This window comes from Panicum virgatum, chromosome 7K (genome assembly GCF_016808335.1).
Source record: "Panicum virgatum strain AP13 chromosome 7K, P.virgatum_v5, whole genome shotgun sequence".
Classification (NCBI taxonomy): domain Eukaryota; kingdom Viridiplantae; phylum Streptophyta; class Magnoliopsida; order Poales; family Poaceae; genus Panicum; species Panicum virgatum.
In genome coordinates, this window is record NC_053142.1 from 4,164,400 (window position 1) to 4,182,874 (window position 18,475).

At 43.0% G+C, this 18,475-nt stretch overlaps 1 protein-coding gene across 1 annotated transcript; it reads right to left on the minus strand.

Moving 5' to 3' along the window:
- Window positions 1–17,459: 17,459 nt before the first annotated feature.
- LOC120639623 lies at window positions 17,460–18,121 on the minus strand. Its single transcript, XM_039915485.1, has one exon. The coding sequence runs from the start codon at window positions 18,049–18,051 to the stop codon at window positions 17,605–17,607; it is 447 nt and encodes a 148-aa protein (XP_039771419.1). The 5' UTR covers window positions 18,052–18,121; the 3' UTR covers window positions 17,460–17,604.
- Window positions 18,122–18,475: the final 354 nt, after the last annotated feature.

The following is an 18,475-nucleotide window of genomic DNA, read 5'->3' on the forward strand; positions in this document are numbered from 1 at the left end:
ATCACGGAATAATTTAATCTTCAAAGCGAATAAATAATTTGGTGTTGCGAACAAATTGGTTACACACAGATAAATAACTTTATTTGAAGTTAAATACATTTACATCACAAAAATTTATTTTTATAAACATATTTATACCTGCTAAACAAGTTAGCATATAGAGAGAAAAAATCATTTCACACACAAATTTATGAGTTTACAATACAAATAAGTTAGTTTACATTGAGTATCAATTATAAGTATATTTAAAATAAAGAAAGAAAATAGAGAATAAAAAGAATAAACGAGAAGCAAAGGAAAACAGGTTAAATACCCTTCGTCCCACAAAAACAAATCACTTCAGGATTCAAAATTTGTCCCAAAAGCATGTCATCTTACCCTATTTGGAAAGTGCATGTGTACGTAAAAATCAATTAGTGCTAAATATGGGTACGCAAATTATCATTTTGCCTTTATGTTAGTTTGTCCTAAAATTCATAGAATGACTTATTTTTTTTGGAACGGGGTGAGTAGTGAAGAAATATTTAATGGAGCATTAGAAATAAAAGGAAAAAGAAAATTAATAAATAATAAGAGAAGAAAAGCTCCAGGGCCTTGCATGCATACCGAACGGAAGAAATAAATAGTAATAAAATAAAGAGAGGCTAAGATACAACCCTCCCTTTGCATGCATGCGGAAGGAAATGAATAAATAATAAAATAAAGAGAAGATGTAGTAGAATGCCTGTAGTGTTGAAAAAATAATTACCATGAAAGAATATCCGCTTGAGTTTAAATAGAAAGAAAGTGTGTGTGTGTTGAGAGAGAGAGAACTAGAGCAGGAAAAAGTAACAAACGGAAGAAAATAAACAGAAAAGAAAGAATGGAATACTAGAACATGGCCAACTCATTTGGAGCGCCGGCCATAATAAACAAATAAAAAATAAAACAAAAGGAGGAGGACAAAAGATTCAAATGGCCGTTGCTCGCTCTCCGCGTTCTGACAGAAGCACAAAGCGCAGTAGCCGCTATTTTTTTATTGGATCAGATGTATGGTGTCCATGTAATTAATCAGCAAACGTCGTGAGTCCATGACAGCAGAATATTTCTATGGGCCGAAATTACTATATAGCCCTGGCGGAAACGATACAACCCAAAATTCAAACAGTTCATTAAAAAATACCTCCAAAATTATGTAGATTAATCAAGATCGTTGCCTCGTGCTTAATGACATATGGAAGCAAGCCATCTTATACAACAAATTAAAGAACATATTTTGGCATGTATTGTTCACACATTTTCAGAACAGTTGGTTCTTTCTGTGTGAAGCTACGAGCACTACCACATCCCCTCTCTCTCTGTGCAATTACACATTACTCCCTCCGTATCTGAAAAGAAAGCCGTTTTGGACAGGAGTACGCATACCAAGGAGTGATTAATTAGGGTAGAGTTTTCCCTGTTTACCCCTATTAAATAGGGTTGCGGGAACTCTTAGACCACAAGCAAGTCTGGCTTCAAACTGGTTAGCACAAGGAGCTTCAACGCAAGAGGTCTATGTGTGAAGTTACCAAGGAGTGATTTTTGTTGTTCGGCGTCTATTTTTGCATGGTACTGTGTGGGGTCTCCGAGGCCAGCGGCAAGGAGTCCGGCGCGAGGAGCTCCTCCGACTCAGGTGCGTCGTCGAGCTCCGACTCCGGTGTGAACTCCATGGCCGGCTTGCCGGTGCTCTTCCCCTTGGCCGCAGCGGCTGCCTCGTCGGAGGAGGACGAGTAGCTCGCGAGCAGCTCCGGCGCGACGAGCTCTTCCGAGTCTGGCACGACGAGCAGCTCCTCCGAGTCCGGCGAGACCAGCTCATGCGTCGACGGCGCCATGCATGAACTCCTTGGAGATCGAGTAGCAGCTTGGTTCGTGTTGTGACTGGCTCGAGTAGGTGCTAGTTGGGGGGCGTTTTGAATGGGAGCAGATGGGAAACGCTGCGGACGCACGCGCGCGGCGGACGGACGGGAACCGAGGCGAGGACGGGAAACGCGGACGACTGCAGTTAAGGAAGGGCATTGGCGTCCAAAATCACGCATGCGTGGGTAAAATGTCGTTCTTTTCGCAATCGCGGCAACGGCTAGAACGGCGTTCTTTTTAGATATGGAGGGAGTACAATTTAGACACTCACGCAACGCACGCACGCTCACTCCTATGAATACACGTATACAAGCATCTTTGAAAACTGAGCCGGCAAATCTCTCGAGATTGATGAAGTCAACACAGGCACCTCAAGTCGACGGGAATGTCGCCTACCACTGAAATCACAACGCCATAAAATTTTGGAATATTTGCTTCCACAGGGAGTCAAACCCAGGACCTCGTGTGCTACCGAGGCTTTTATGACCACCAGGCTACATGCCCTTTTGCCACTACCACATCCTTTAGCTTCAAAACTACCACCATAATTTCACAAGTTGAGCATTGCTCAATGGTTAGGTTTCTGCTTAGTTTTTAGAGTAGCTCAAGCAATGTCTTTAAATCGAACCATCTAAAGCCTTTAAATCGAACCCTCTAAATACTAGATGGCGAGTGCCTCTATTTTGTAGGGACCTCCAAATTTGTTTAACTTCAGCAACAACCCTCAATTCTAACATATAATAGAGGTGTTGAAAGCATCTAGGCCCCTAATTCGAGTTTTGGTAATTAATGACAACGGTTTGTGGATTAACGATTTCATTTGAGATAATGAGTATAGGTTGATCCACGGATGAAAGAGATTCGGTTGTGTACGTATGGAATTTTGGAGATGATGAGCAAAGCTCGGGCTCAAGGCAAAGGTATAAAATAGGGCCTTTGTATTTTACCGGTCACAAGGCGTTTAGTGGTTGAAAAGTGACCGGATTTATTGGATAGTTAGCCGTACTATCAAGAGGGGTTATGAACTCATGCTTGACGGGTCTTTAGTGCCATTTTGCTCAAAATGTCTAGTTGCATGCATGAGGGCTAACGGCGTTTTGAAAAGTTTTGAAATAGACTAAGTTCGAGAGCTCACTGAGTAACGGCGGACAGTCCGCACCTGAGGGGCGGACAGTCCGCGCCCGTTTCCAGAGAGCTTGCAGAGGCTCTGGTGGGCTGGCGGACAGTCCGGCCCAGAGGGGCGGACAGTCCGCGATCGTTCCAGAGAGCTTGCAGAGGCTCTGGTAGGCTGGCGGACAGTCCGGCCCAGGTGGGCGGACGGTCCGCTACTGTATTTCATTTTTGTACCAGAAAGGGTGTCTCTCTGGTGTGGGCTTCAAAGTTGAACGGCGGACAGTCCGGCCATGGGGCGCGGACGGTCCGCCGGCTAATTTCAAATTTGTACCAGAGACGTTGTTTCTCTGGTTTGGGCTGAAAAGTTAAACTGCGGACGGTCCGCTCCTGAGGCGCGGACGGTCCGCAGGCTAATCTCAAAATTGTTCCAGAGACGATGTTAGTCTCTGGTGGGTTGGAACTCTTAACTGCGGACGGTCCGCCACTGGTGAGCGGACGGTCCGCCAGGGCTTAACGGCTAGTTCTGACATGCATTAAATGCACTCTGACTCACTGGTTTATAACGGCGGACAGTCCGGTTTTTGAACCGCGGACGGTCCGCGACTTCGCAGAAAAGAGTGTAACGGCTAGTTTTTGGAGGGATGTCTATATATACCCAATGCCCGGCCATTGGGTGACTCTCTTGGCCATTTGGATTGCATTCTTGACATATTAGAGCTAAGGCATCCCTCTCTCACACACACTTGCTTAGAGATTGCATTTTTAAGAGTGTGAGAGCTTCCTAGTGCATTGCATCAAGAGTTTGAGCTTTGTGGCATTAGGGAAACTTCAAGCAAGAGTCATCAACTTGTTACTCTTGGGAGTTGCCGCTCCCTAGACGGCTTGGAGAAGTGGATTTCGTGGAGCACCTCCAAGGAGATTGTTGAGGAGCCCCGATTTCGGTTGTGAGAGGTCTTGTGCTCACCTCACCGGAGTGGTGAAGAGCAACTCTAGTGGAATCGAGGTGTGGAGCGGTTCCTTGATTCAAGCCGGCTCAAGATCAAGAGGTTCTTGATAGAGGAGTGGTTGATTCTTGGAATCCACCTCAACGTGGATTAGGGGTGACCGGCAAGTCATCGACACCACGGGATATATTCTTGTGTCAAGCTCGGTTACTACTCTTGCTCTCTTTTATTCTTGTCTTTACTTTGAGCAATTTACTTTACTAGAGCTTGATTTGTGTCTTGTCACCCTAGGTTGCAAACCCATCTAGAGATAGTAATAGCATGACATAGGGCTTTCCTTTGTTACTAATTAAATTTCTCTAGTGTTATTGGTTTTAGATTTTAAACCGCCTATTCACCCCCCCTCTAGTCGGTGTTCTTGATCCTACAAGTGGTACCAGAGCTAAGTACTCCATTAATTAAGGATTTAACCATCTTGGAGTAGAACAATGACTAGTGATCATGGGATTCATGTTGGGAAGCCACCGTTCTTTGATGGGAACAATTATGATTATTGGAAGACTAGGATGTCGGCTCATCTCAAAGCCATGAGTAGAAAGCTATGGAGAGTAGTAAATGATGGATATGTCATTTTGGACCCAAAGAGTTTGACACCCCTAGATGAGGAAAATGAGACACTAAATGATCAAGGGGTTAATGTGCTCTTTAGTGCTCTTGATGTGAATGAATTTAATAGAGTCAAGAGTCTCACAAATGCAAATGACATATGGAAGAAGCTCATGGAAATTCATGAGGGCACATCAACCGTGAAGGAGGCCAAGTTATATTTGCTCAAAGGGAATTTTAGTGAATTCACCATGAAGAAGGATGAGAGTATAGCCGAGATGTTCAACCGGCTAAATGACATTGTGAATGACCTCAAGGGACTTGGATTTGAGGTACCGGATGGGGATTTCAACCACAAGTTTCTTAGATGTCTTCCGGAAAGATATGACACAATTGTGACCTTACTTGTAAGGTCAAATGTGAAGACCGCAACTCCCACACAAATATTGGGAGAAATTCTCACCCATGACATGTTCAAGAAGTCTCAAGATGAAGCTCATGGTGGAGAAATTGATGTGAAAAAGAAAAGTGTGGCATTCAAAGCTCAAGATAGCAAAAATGAAGAAGAAAGTGGGTGCCAAGAAGAAGAATCGGATGAGGAGATGGCTCTCTTTGTCAAGAGATTCAATAGAATGATGAGCAAGAAGAACTTTGGCAAGAGAGGTCAATCATCAAGAAAAAATCCTTTTGTGGACAAGACTTGCTTCAATTGTGGTGAAGTAGGTCATATCATTGTAAATTGTCCAAACAAGAAAAAGGACAAGAAAAATGATGAAAAGAAGAAGAAGAAGTTCATCAAGAAGAAAAAGAATGGCCAAGCATATTTTGTTGAATGGGATTCCGATGCAAGCTCCGATGATGATGATGATGATGATGATAAGCCATCTAAGGGAGTTGCCGGGATCGCCATCAAGGAGGCTCCATCACTCTTCTCTACGCCACATTGTCTTATGGCAAAGGGTGGTGCAAAGGTACAACAAGATGGTGAACTTGATGAACTTTCATATGATGATCTTGTTGAAATGCTTAATGATGCCGATGAATTCATGACAAAGGAAAAGGCTAAGTTGAGGGACTTGAAGTTGAAGTTTACTTCTCTTCAAGATTCCTATGAGGAGCTAAAGACTTCTCATGAGAATCTCAAAGAAACTCATGAGAAGCTTGAGGAAGCTCACAATACCTTGCTTAGTCATGAAAGAAAAGCAACATTGAGCATTGGTGTTAGTTGTGATTTAATTGATGATAAATCTTGTGGCTCTAGCTCTACTAGTTCTTTGTGCACTAAAATTGATAACTCATCTTGCAATGAATCTCTCATTATGGAAAATGATTTATTAAAAAAAGAGGTTACTTGCTTGACAAATGATTTGAGAAAATGCTATGATAGTAGAGCAAAGTTTAATCATTGTTGGGCAAGCCAAAAGTTCACCTTGAACAAGCAAGGGTTTGGATATATTCCTAAGAAAGGGAAGAAGGCTTTTGTGCAAACCAAAACTACCTTTGTGAAGAGTAGTGGCAAGCCATATTGTGAAAAATGCAAGAAGGTTGGACATGTTGAGAAGAATTGCACCAACAAGAAAGTCATATCCTTTGATTCAAGTTACATGCTTATGAAAAATTCAAATGGCAATGTTAGTGCAAAATTTGTTGGGATACCTATAAATGGTGCTAAAAAGAATGCCATTTGGGTGCCAAAAGTCTTGGTCACTAATGTGGTTACTAACGTTCAAGGACCCAAGAAAGTTTGGGTACCTAAAAAGGTTACTTCCTCTTTGTAGGTGAATTACAAGTCCGGGGGAAGACATTGGGTGCTTGATAGTGGATGCACTCAACACATGACCGGAGATCAAATGATGTTTTCCTCTCTAGATGAGAATGTTGGTGGCTATAGTGACATTATCTTTGGTGACAATAGCCGGGGCAAAGTCAAAGGAGTTGGTACAATTCCTATCTCAAGCAATCATTCTCTCTCAAATGTATTGTTAGTTGATTATCTCAAGTTTAATCTCTTAGCGGTCACTCAACTTTGTGATTTTGGATATAAGTGTAGTTTCACTAAAGATGATGTTGTAGTGACTAGCTTGGATGGAAAAGATCACATCTTTACGGGATTTAGACATGAGGATGTATATCTTGTGGATTTTGCAACTAAAGAGGCAAATTTGTCCACTTGCTTATTCACTCAATCATCTTTGGGTTGGTTATGGCATAGAAGGCTTGGTCATGTTGGCATGAAACAACTCAACCGACTTTTGAAGCATGATTTAGTAGTTGGCTTGAAGAATGTGAAGTTTGATAAAGATAAGCTTTGTAGTGCATGTCAAGCCGGAAAGCAAGTTGCAAATACTCATCCCACTAAGAGTGTCATGTCAACCGAGAGACCTTTGGAATTATTGCACATGGATTTATTTGGTCCTACAACTTATAGAAGTATTGGTGGAAATTGCTATTGTCTTGTGGTAGTGGATGATTACTCAAGATACACATGGGTTTTCTTTCTTCATGACAAGGCCGATACATATGACACATTCAAGAAATTCTTTACAAGGGCCGAAAATGAATTTGAGCTCAAAGTGAAGAAAGTGAGGAGTGACAATGGAAGTGAGTTTAGAAACACAAGAGTTGAGGAATGGTGTGATGAGAAAGGAATCAAGCATGAATTCTCAACCAAGTACACTCCGGAACAAAATGGTCTTGTTGAGAGGAAAAATAGAACCTTGATTGATATGGCAAGATCAATGCTCTCCGAGTATAATGTTTCGGATAGTTTTTGGGCCGAAGCAATCAACACGGCTTGTCGTGCCTCAAATAGATTGTATTGCCATAGATTTCATAACAAGACCCCATATGAGTTGCTCATTGGAAGGAAGCCAAATATATCATATTTTAGAGTGTTTGGTTGCAAATGCTATATTCTCAAGAAGGGAACTCGGTTATCAAAGTTTCAAAGCAAATGTGATGAGGGCTTTCTTCTTGGATATTCATCTAGTAGCAAGGCTTATCGGGTCTACAACAAAACACATGGCATTGTTGAAGAAGCATATGATGTTGAGTTTGATGAAACCAATGGGTCTCACAATGAACAAGAAAATCTTGATGATGTGAGAAGTGATGGGTTGAGAAATGCAATGAAAAATATGTCAATTGGTGATGTTAGACCAAGAGAAGAAGATGAAGATGAAGTTGGTCCTTCTATCTCTATTAGAGTTAATCCTTCAACTTCTATCTCAAATGATCAAGCACAACAAAATATACAAGATTCAAGTAATGATGATTCTCAAGTACAAGATCAAGTTGGTTCATCTAGTGCACCTTCTTCATCAACTCAAGAACCAATTATTCCTCAAAGAATTCATCATGTTCTTGCAAAGGATCATCCGGTGGATCAAATCATGGGTGATATTAGTAAGGGTGTCCAAACTCGATCTCGCATTGCTTCATTTTGTGAACATTATTCTTTTGTATCTTTTCTTGAACCTAACCGTGTAGATGAAGCATTGAGAGATCCGGATTGGGTGAATGCTATGCATGAAGAATTAAATAATTTCACCCGGAATCAAGTTTGGGATTTAGTTGAGAGGCCCAAGAATTATAATGTTATTGGCACTAAATGGGTCTTTAGAAACAAGCAAAATGAAGATGGAATGGTTGTGAGGAACAAGGCAAGATTGGTCGCTCAAGGCTTCACTCAAGTCGAAGGTTTGGATTTCGGTGAAACTTTTGCTCCCGTTGCTAGATTAGAAGCTATTAGAATTTTATTAGCTTATGCTTGCTCTCACAACATTAAACTTTTTCAAATGGACGTGAAAAGTGCTTTCTTGAATGGCAAAATTAGTGAACTTGTTTTTGTTGAGCAACCTCCCGGTTTTGAAGATCCCAAGAAGCCAAATCATGTATACAAGCTCTCTAAAGCACTTTATGGTCTTAAGCAAGCTCCACGAGCTTGGTATGAAAGATTGAGGGATTTTCTTATCTCTAAGGGCTTCAAAATTGGTAAGGTTGATACTACCTTGTTCACTAAAGTTATTGGTAAAGACTTGTTTGTTTGTCAAATTTACGTCGATGATATTATCTTTGGTTCAACTAACCCAAGTTTTTGTGAGGAATTTGGTGAAATGATGTCTAGGGAATTTGAGATGTCCATGATTGGTGAATTGAGTTTCTTTCTTGGACTTCAAATCAAGCAACTCAAGGAAGGCACCTTTGTGTGTCAATCAAAATATGTGAAGGATATCTTGAAGAAATTTGGAATGGAAGATGCAAAACCAATCAAGACTCCTATGGCCACAAATGGGCATCTCGACCTAGATGAGGGAGGTAACCCGGTTGACCAAAAGCTTTACCGTTCTATGATTGGTAGTTTGCTTTATTTGACCGCATCTAGGCCCGACATCATGTTTAGTGTTTGCATGTGTGCACGATTTCAAGCCGCACCTAGAGAATGTCATTTGACCGCCGTCAAGAGGATCTTGAGATACTTGAAATATTCTCCTAATATTGGCTTATGGTATCCCAAGGGTGCTCATTTTGATTTGGTTGGATTCTCGGATTCGGATTATGTGGGGTGCAAGGTTGATAGGAAGAGCACTTCCGGTGGTTGTCAATTTCTTGGAAGATCTCTTGTATCATGGTCATCAAAGAAGCAAAATTCCGTGGCTCTTTCAACCGCCGAAGCGGAATATATCTCGGCCGGAAGTTGTTGTGCCCAATTATTATGGATGAAGCAAACTCTTCTAGATTATGGTGTGAAATTTGATGAAATTCTCTTGTTGTGTGATAATGAAAGTGCCGTGAAGATTGCCTCTAATCCGGTTCAACATTCAAGAACCAAGCATATTGATATCCGCCATCATTTTCTTAGAGATCATGTGAACAAGGGTGATATCAAGATTGATGGTATTGGCACGGATGATCAATTAGCCGATATCTTTACCAAGCCTTTGGATGAATCTCGGTTTTGCAAGTTGAGAAATGAGTTAAATATCATTGACTTCTCAAATGTGGCTTGAAAACTAGCACATGTGGCATATGGTTCTTTCATGCACTTCTTGTTTCATTTTTATGAATTTTTGAGGTATTTTTGAGCCATTTATGAGTTTTCATGATTCTACTCGATTTATTTTTGAATTCTTGTTGAAACTTGCTCATATAAGTCGTTTGAAGGTTTTCATGCAATATTTGAGATTTTTGGATTTTTATATGAGCAATGATCCCAAATTGGAGTTGGAATTGAGAAAATTGGCAGAATTCAGACTTGTCAGATTTTTGGTAGCGCGGACGGTCCGCTGGTATTGGGCGGACAGTCCGCCGTTAATTGGACTTGTTCACCAGAGGCTCTGCAGAGAAGTTGTCAACCGCAGAAATTCATTGCGGACAGTCCGCCAAAGGACCGCGGACGGTCCGCGCATGTTGGGCAGAGGAAGTTCAGTCAGTTGCAGTGTAAAAATTTCAAAGGCGGACGGTCCGCCAAAGGACCGCGGACAGTCCGCGACTGGACAGAATTGTGGGGTCGGCCAGACTTGACTTATATTGGATGTCCCCCTCACCTCCCCCACCAAACCGAACACATACTCCAAAAGTGTCTCTCTCTTTCTCTCTCAAGCACGTGGGGAAGACGACAAGGTCAAGCCCTTTTGGAGTGGTTCCCGGACGGTCCGAGCACATCCCCGGACTCTTCTCAAGATAGTGCATCATGTCCTCGCGGTATTTCAATGAATCCCTAACTCTTGTTCTTGGATTTCTTTATTGGAAAGAGTTAGGGTTAAATGCTCCGATCTATTTTTTAGCCATGGATTCTTGAAAATACTTGGGGGATCTTATTCCTAGTGATGAGGAGATGCTATAGTTTAATTTTGGTTGGTGGATTTGAATCAAAACTCAAAATGTGGATGAATCAAAGATGAGGGCGATTTTGTGTTTCTGCGCAGAACAGATGGGTCGCGGACAGTCCGCCTGAAGGACGCGGACGGTCCGCCGTGGTAGTTCATAAACTGCGGACGGTCCGCGTTCAGAAGTGCGGACGGTCCGCTAGTATCAGTTTTTTCAGATCAGTGCTGAATTGAGTTATATCATTAAGGATTCATTCTATTGCTTTAGTAATTGTTCTTATGGTTAAATCTTGATCTCAGGCCACCCCGGAAGATCATCAAGGTAGCTTCTAAAATCAAGAAGGCTATGTCTTCCAAAAGACAAAGAGACAGTGATGACTCGGATGATGTGGACTATGCTCCAAATGTCAGTGAGATGGCTGCAGCTTCTTCAGTAGGAGATGCAGGTGATGAGTCTTCAGAGGAAGAGACTGAAGGGGTTGATGATGATATTACAGATTTAATGGGGCTAGATCTACCTAGCCGTCAGTGGACTGCAGAGAGCTATGCCAATGCAAGAGCAGTGGATCAATTCAGCTTACCTCGTGACACCAACATTCTTTTCTTCAAAACCGAGGTACAAAAAGATGTTTACTTTGGTCATCTAGTTAAGAAAAATGTATTCAAACATCAGACCATTGACATAGGCTACATGAGACAACAACAAGTCATGACTGATCTAGTAGATAGATTTCAGCAAATGGGGTTAGCTAATTTTCTGCAGCATAGGTGTGATTGGAATGAAACTGTGATACGCCAGTTCTATGCCACCCTAGAGATCAATATGATTGAGGAAACATTTAGGTGGACAACTGGCAAAAGAACCTATGGTGCTACATTTGCACAGTTTGCTGAGGCAAATGAATTGGATTATAATCTCATCACTAGTGAGCAAAGTATGAATATTGTGTTAGAAAACCCTCTAGATGAGAATGACTATCCCATGTTCTATGAGCCTGCACATCTTGGAATTGCTAGAACTTTTGGGGGCACTCAGGGTCTGAGGCATCATCCTGCAGTGATCAATAAGATTGCTAGGGTCACATTCATGCCTAAGAGTGGCAACAAGGACAAGATTAGAGGACACTATTGGAATGTGATATCTCATGTCATGAATGGAAATAGAATCAATGTCATTGCTCTTATCATGGATCAGCTTGCAGACTTGAGGCTTAACATGGAGATGAACTTGTATTTTGCTCCATACATTATGTCCATCATCAAGGTTAAGACTAGCTTCAGAGGGTTATGTGAAAGCAAGCACACTCCTTTCAGGCCATTCAAGAATGACAATGCTTTTCTCTTGAGGCCTTTGACTCCCTTCCCTGGAGATGATATGGATGACGAAGCACAGGGGCAAGATGATAGTGATGATGATGCTCATATGGGAGCAGCTGCAGCTCAGCATGCCATGCCACCACCGCATCCTCCAGCACAGCAGCAGTGGGCTCCTCCAGCTGGCTACTTTGATCCATACTTTGCATCCATGCAGGAGAGCATGTCCTCTCAGATTGCGGGGTTGGCTAGTCAGATGCAGAATCAGATGAACCTCAACTTTCAGAACATGCAGCAGCAAATGTTCCAGCCTATGATGGCTCAGATGCAGGGGTTTCATGAGAGTTTACACTCAGATATAGCAGCTCTTGACTCACGTTTTGAGGATTTGCCCTCTTCTGAGCAGTTTGAGCAGCTTGAGCAGAGACAGGAGCAGCTAGAGCAGCGCTTTGATGCTTTCAGCACAGCCTTCACAGGGTTTTCTGATCATTTCTACTCAGTGTTTCCAGCTCCAGTGCCGCCTCCAGAGTTCTACCCGCACCAGCCGTTCTACCCACCGCCACCTCCTCCACCAGCCGTTTGACTTTCTTGGCAATTGATGCCAAAGGGGGAGAAGAAGCTTTGGAGTGCTTGGATCTAGGGGGAGCTCATGGACATCTCATGGAGATCATTCGCTTTTAAGAAGCTTTGGAGTGCTTGGATCTAGGGGGAGCTCATGGACATCTCATGGAGATCATTCGCTTTTGGCTTCCGCTTGCTACTCATGCCTATTTGTGTCTTGCTTGATCTCTATTTAAGACTTGTGTTTGGATTTGAACTTTTGGGTTGTATTGTGTGATGAACTATGTTGGGTTGTGCTACTCTTATCTATTTATGTTCATCTTGTGGTTGTGAGGTTGTGCTAACCATGTTAAAGTTCATATCCTATATATCTTGTATCTTGTATGCCTCGATTTCCACTTGTAGGGAAAACTCCGTCAAAAGTTTCAAATATATATATATATGTGCTTGGTATTCATGAAAATTTATATGCACATATCAAGGGGGAGTTCTCTCTATTCTTCGAACTTGGGAAATTTATTCATACCATATTCTGAAATTTTTCAAGAAAATGAGTAAGTTCTTCCAAAGTTCAATTCCAAGTCCACCTTATGCCTAGTGTATAAAGTTGACTTGAAAACTTCTATCACTCCAAAATTTAGTGTTGTCATCAATTACCAAAAAGGGGGAGATTGAAAGCATCTAGGCCCCTAATTCGAGTTTTGGTAATTAATGACAACGGTTTGTGGATTAACGATTTCATTTGAGATAATGAGTATAGGTTGATCCACGGATGAAAGAGATTCGGTTGTGTACGTATGGAATTTTGGAGATGATGAGCAAAGCTCGGGCTCAAGGCAAAGGTATAAAATAGGGCCTTTGTATTTTACCGGTCACAAGGCGTTTAGTGGTTGAAAAGTGACCGGATTTGTTGGATAGTTAGCCGTACTATCAAGAGGGGTTATGAACTCATGCTTGACGGGTCTTTAGTGCCATTTTGCTCAAAATGTCTAGTTGCATGCATGAGGGCTAACGGCGTTTTGAAAAGTTTTGAAATAGACTAAGTTCGAGAGCTCACTGAGTAACGGCGGACAGTCCGCACCTGAGGGGCGGACAGTCCGCGCCCGTTTCCAGAGAGCTTGCAGAGGCTCTGGTGGGCTGGCGGACAGTCCGGCCCAGAGGGGCGGACAGTCCGCGATCGTTCCAGAGAGCTTGCAGAGGCTCTGGTAGGCTGGCGGACAGTCCGGCCCAGGTGGGCGGACGGTCCGCTACTGTATTTCATTTTTGTACCAGAAAGGGTGTCTCTCTGGTGTGGGCTTCAAAGTTGAACGGCGGACAGTCCGGCCATGGGGCGCGGACGGTCCGCCGGCTAATTTCAAATTTGTACCAGAGACGTTGTTTCTCTGGTTTGGGCTGAAAAGTTAAACTGCGGACGGTCCGCTCCTGAGGCGCGGACGGTCCGCAGGCTAATCTCAAAATTGTTCCAGAGACGATGTTAGTCTCTGGTGGGTTGGAACTCTTAACTGCGGACGGTCCGCCACTGGTGAGCGGACGGTCCGCCAGGGCTTAACGGCTAGTTCTGACATGCATTAAATGCACTCTGACTCACTGGTTTATAACGGCGGACAGTCCGGTTTTTGAACCGCGGACGGTCCGCGACTTCGCAGAAAAGAGTGTAACGGCTAGTTTTTGGAGGGATGTCTATATATACCCAATGCCCGGCCATTGGGTGACTCTCTTGGCCATTTGGATTGCATTCTTGACACATTAGAGCTAAGGCATCCCTCTCTCACACACACTTGCTTAGAGATTGCATTTTTAAGAGTGTGAGAGCTTCCTAGTGCATTGCATCAAGAGTTTGAGCTTTGTGGCATTAGGGAAACTTCAAGCAAGAGTCATCAACTTGTTACTCTTGGGAGTTGCCGCTCCCTAGACGGCTTGGAGAAGTGGATTTCGTGGAGCACCTCCAAGGAGATTGTTGAGGAGCCCCGATTTCGGTTGTGAGAGGTCTTGTGCTCACCTCACCGGAGTGGTGAAGAGCAACTCTAGTGGAATCGAGGTGTGGAGCGGTTCCTTGATTCAAGCCGGCTCAAGATCAAGAGGTTCTTGATAGAGGAGTGGTTGATTCTTGGAATCCACCTCAACGTGGATTAGGGGTGACCGGCAAGTCATCGACACCACGGGATATATTCTTGTGTCAAGCTCGGTTACTACTCTTGCTCTCTTTTATTCTTGTCTTTACTTTGAGCAATTTACTTTACTAGAGCTTGATTTGTGTCTTGTCACCCTAGGTTGCAAACCCATCTAGAGATAGTAATAGCATGACATAGGGCTTTCCTTTGTTACTAATTAAATTTCTCTAGTGTTATTGGTTTTAGATTTTAAACCGCCTATTCACCCCCCCTCTAGTCGGTGTTCTTGATCCTACAAGTGGTCCTAGAGATCCCCTAGGAATTGAGGGCAGAGAAGGGAATTTGGAGGCCTCATCAGAATAGATGGCCTAGTAAAGGGTCTTCTGAAGTGTATTGTTTTACATTAGCCCTCTAAACTTATGATAGAGATTTGTTTAGAGTTTCTGCTAGAGTTTCTCTTATTAGATCATGGGCCTGTTTGTTTCCGCTTATAAGCTGATTCTAGATGCATATAAGCCAAAAGCCCACCCAAACGGCTCGATTAATTCTCGCTTCTATCGGTCGCCGCTTACCAGCGAATCGCCAAAACAACTGAAAGCTCGATTCCCCCAGACGCGTCCCAAACCTCGCGTACCTAGTAAGCGAGCGGATTTTCCTCGGCTGCCCCTCTCCCCGTCAGTCCTCTCCCCCGACGCCACTGGCGTGCGCCCCTTCCCCGCCGCGCTCCTCTCCCTGCGGCGCGTCTGCTCGAGCTCTGGCGCTCTGGAATCGCGCCGCCCCTCCTCCTTGACTCTGGATCTGCGCCGCCCCCAAGCAGAGCGGTGGCCCCTGCCCTCCCCGAGGTGGAGCAGTGCCGCTGGCCCTTTCGTCCACCCGACCAAGCAAGCAAGCTTCATCGATTCAAAAGCAATCAAGCGAGCATCGTCGATTCCACGTCCCTCCGGACCTACGAATGCTTGTCTGTAGGTGCCGTGTATAATTAGTACTCCGTTGCTTCCTATCTTGTTGCTTCTGTTCTAGACTTCTACAATTTCAGTGCTTGCATGTATCTTTCTTGTTGGCTTGTGCAAGCTTTTTTACTGTTGCTTTTGTGATTAATTCATGGAAATTTGGACTGTTTACTTTCTTATTCTAACGTGTGAATTATAATTCATGATCTAATTGTAATATAATTATGTAGTCAAGATACTAAAAAAATATTAGAATTATTGAATTCTACTTGTATTCAGTACAAAAATGAGATATTATCAGCCTCAGGGGCATTTTAGATTTTTTACCACTCAATTCAGAGAATCGGCACCAAATAATCAGGATTGTCAAACACCCAGCTTATCCAGACAGCTGGATTATCTCAGAATCTTGATTCTCAGAAAAGCGACATCCAAAAAAGCGGAAACAAACAGGGCCCATATGATGGGGAGAGCTGTCCATTCGAGTTTGAGTTCCCCACTTAGTATGGGTGTTCAATTTTTCTTATTTTTTTTACAGGAGCAAACAACATTATTCTTTCAATGATAGGTAACATGACAATCGATAGTTAGGCTTACGGGCTGACTACGTTAATCTTAAAAACTGCTACCACATTCTTTCAGAGATGCTTATAGAGGCAGCGTGAGCTTGTACTCTTATTTGAGTGTGAGTGGGTATATGTGGTCGTCAGCGTCTATGATGTATTTTCGTAAAAAAGATCAACCAACATGACATGAGGTCATAAAGTGGACCACAAAGTCAGTTTGAGGTGCCACTCAAACAAAACGGTTGCTAACAGTATTGTTTTGCATTTCTTCTATCCACTTTAAGTATAACCATGTTAAAATTACCATAACCCCCCCCCCCCCCCTCTTTCAATGGTGGATCACATCACCCCCTCAACTTCAAAACAGGGTTTCTCACCACTCACCTTTGCAAAACCAGACATTTAACCCCCAGGGTGGTTTTGCAGTCTGATTTTGGTATAGTGGCGCGATTTTGTCTTTTCTTTTTTTTTCATTTTTGCTGAATTTTTATAAAAGTTATAGTATATCACAAAAAAATTATGAAATAGGAAATTAGTTTTGGACTCCACATGAGAAGATCTACATAGTGAACATATAACATGGCATGCTTCAGCAAAAAATTTTTTGTTGTAGCTTTAGATATATGCTCTTCTGCAATTAATCGGAATAATTCATAGATGCAGTTTCTATCGTCCAGTTGTGGTGAAATTTTTATGGTGGGTGAATTATTGTATTATTGAACTGTATTAAAAATTTCATACTCATTGAATTATATATAATTTAGTTATGGATTTATTATGTATAACTTAGTTATACTTTATCTATAACTAAGTTATACATGATCCAATGAGTATGAAATTATTATTACAGTTCAAGCATACTATAATTAGCACACCATAAAAATTTCACCATGATTGGACTATAGAAGCTGCATCTATGATTTATTCCAATTACTTACAGAAAAGCATAGATCTAAAGTTACAATTACTTACAGAAAAGCATAGATCTAAAGTTACATAAAAAAAGTTATACTAAAGCATAATATATTATATGTTTACTGTGTAGATCTACTCATGTGGAGTCCAACAAAATTGAATTTTCTATTTTATGATTTTTTGTGATTTACTATAATTTTTAAAGTTTTGGCGGACATTAATAAAAAAGAAAGAGATAAAATCACACCACCATACTAAAACCGGGCAGCAAAACCACCTTTGGGGTTATATATCTGATTTTGCAAAAGGTTAGAAATCCGATTTTGTAGATTAGTGGGTGATGTGATCGATCATTGATACGTTGGGGGGCTTATATAGAATTTTTCCATTGAAATTTTCTCCACATTGAATAACAATGGTAAAATTACCATAGTCTATTATGAAACTGAGAAATTGTTCGGATAAACTGTGTTGATTCATGCACACAAATTGTTGCTGGGTTTGGTGCCTCCCGCGCTGGCGAGAGGCCGTGCAAAGGACCCAAACAAGGGTACTTTGGGAAAACTGGATCGAAAACGAACAATAGTGTGCCACGACAGGAATGATGTACCTTCTGTAAAGAATTACATTACATGCAACTTGTTCTTGACAAGTTGAGGTTATTTTTACACGACGCCATGGCATCATCAAACACATGGATCCATGATCGATGCACCCACCCCATCCATAACCTAATAAGCTACCAACTGATCTTCCTCACGCATATACATCCAACCACATGTACAGACACCAACCTGGACATGATTCACCTAATTCTGAATTCACAGGGCACATGCTGCAGTCGCATGCAAAGGTGACGCCGCCGTGCTCGCTTCCACCACGGCGGTGGCCGGGGCGCCGCCGCCGCCGGCCGCCGACCGCTTCAGGAACTCGATGCAGTCGTCCACCGCCTCGCTCCGGTACGAGTCCGTGTACGCCACGGACGCCGCTGGGCTCACGCGCGCGGCCGCTCTGGAAGGCGTCGCCGTCGCCGCCGCTGTCGCCGTCCGCCGCAGGGTTCCCGGGGCGCCCTTGGCCGTCGTTGTCGCCGTTGACGCGGCCGACAACATCGCAAGCCGCAGCACGACGTCCCGGACGCGGTCCAGCATGGACACCTGCTGCGTGGCAGCGACTCCCCGGCGGGATCGCCGGCCGCCGCCGCCGCGCAGCCTCGGGATGCAGGTGACCGTCGCCTCCTTCAGGTTGAGGTGCTCGGCCTGTAGGTTCATCTTGTTGGATAGATGGATCTCTCTCAAATCTGTGCTAGGCTGCTAGCTACCCTCTCTTGCTTTTCTTGGGCTCTTCTTGATGAACTTGCCGCTCTGCCGGGTTTCATGGCCGAGCTTTATATATATGTACAAGGAAGAGAAGAGCCATTTGATTCTTGGCCTGTCAACACTGGATTTTAGCAAGAAAAAAAAATATATTACGATGCTACCCAACTTGCTGATTCACATGTTGCACGCAAAGCAAGGGCAGACCAGCAGTATGTTGCATATCTTTCAGTTGCATGATTGATTGTACAGACAATCAGGCTTGTTCGTACCTGCACCGTACTAAAAAAATTTCCATGTATTCCCTCGATATCCGGATGTCCCTTCTGTAGTGTAAACCATTGGGCACAGAATGTAACACATTTACACACACAGAGAT

What these genes read in the sequence shown, in the direction of transcription:
- LOC120639623 (XM_039915485.1), bottom strand. Translation starts at nt 18,051, where the DNA reads ATGAACCTACAGGCCGAGCACCTCAACCTGAAGGAGGCGACGGTCACC.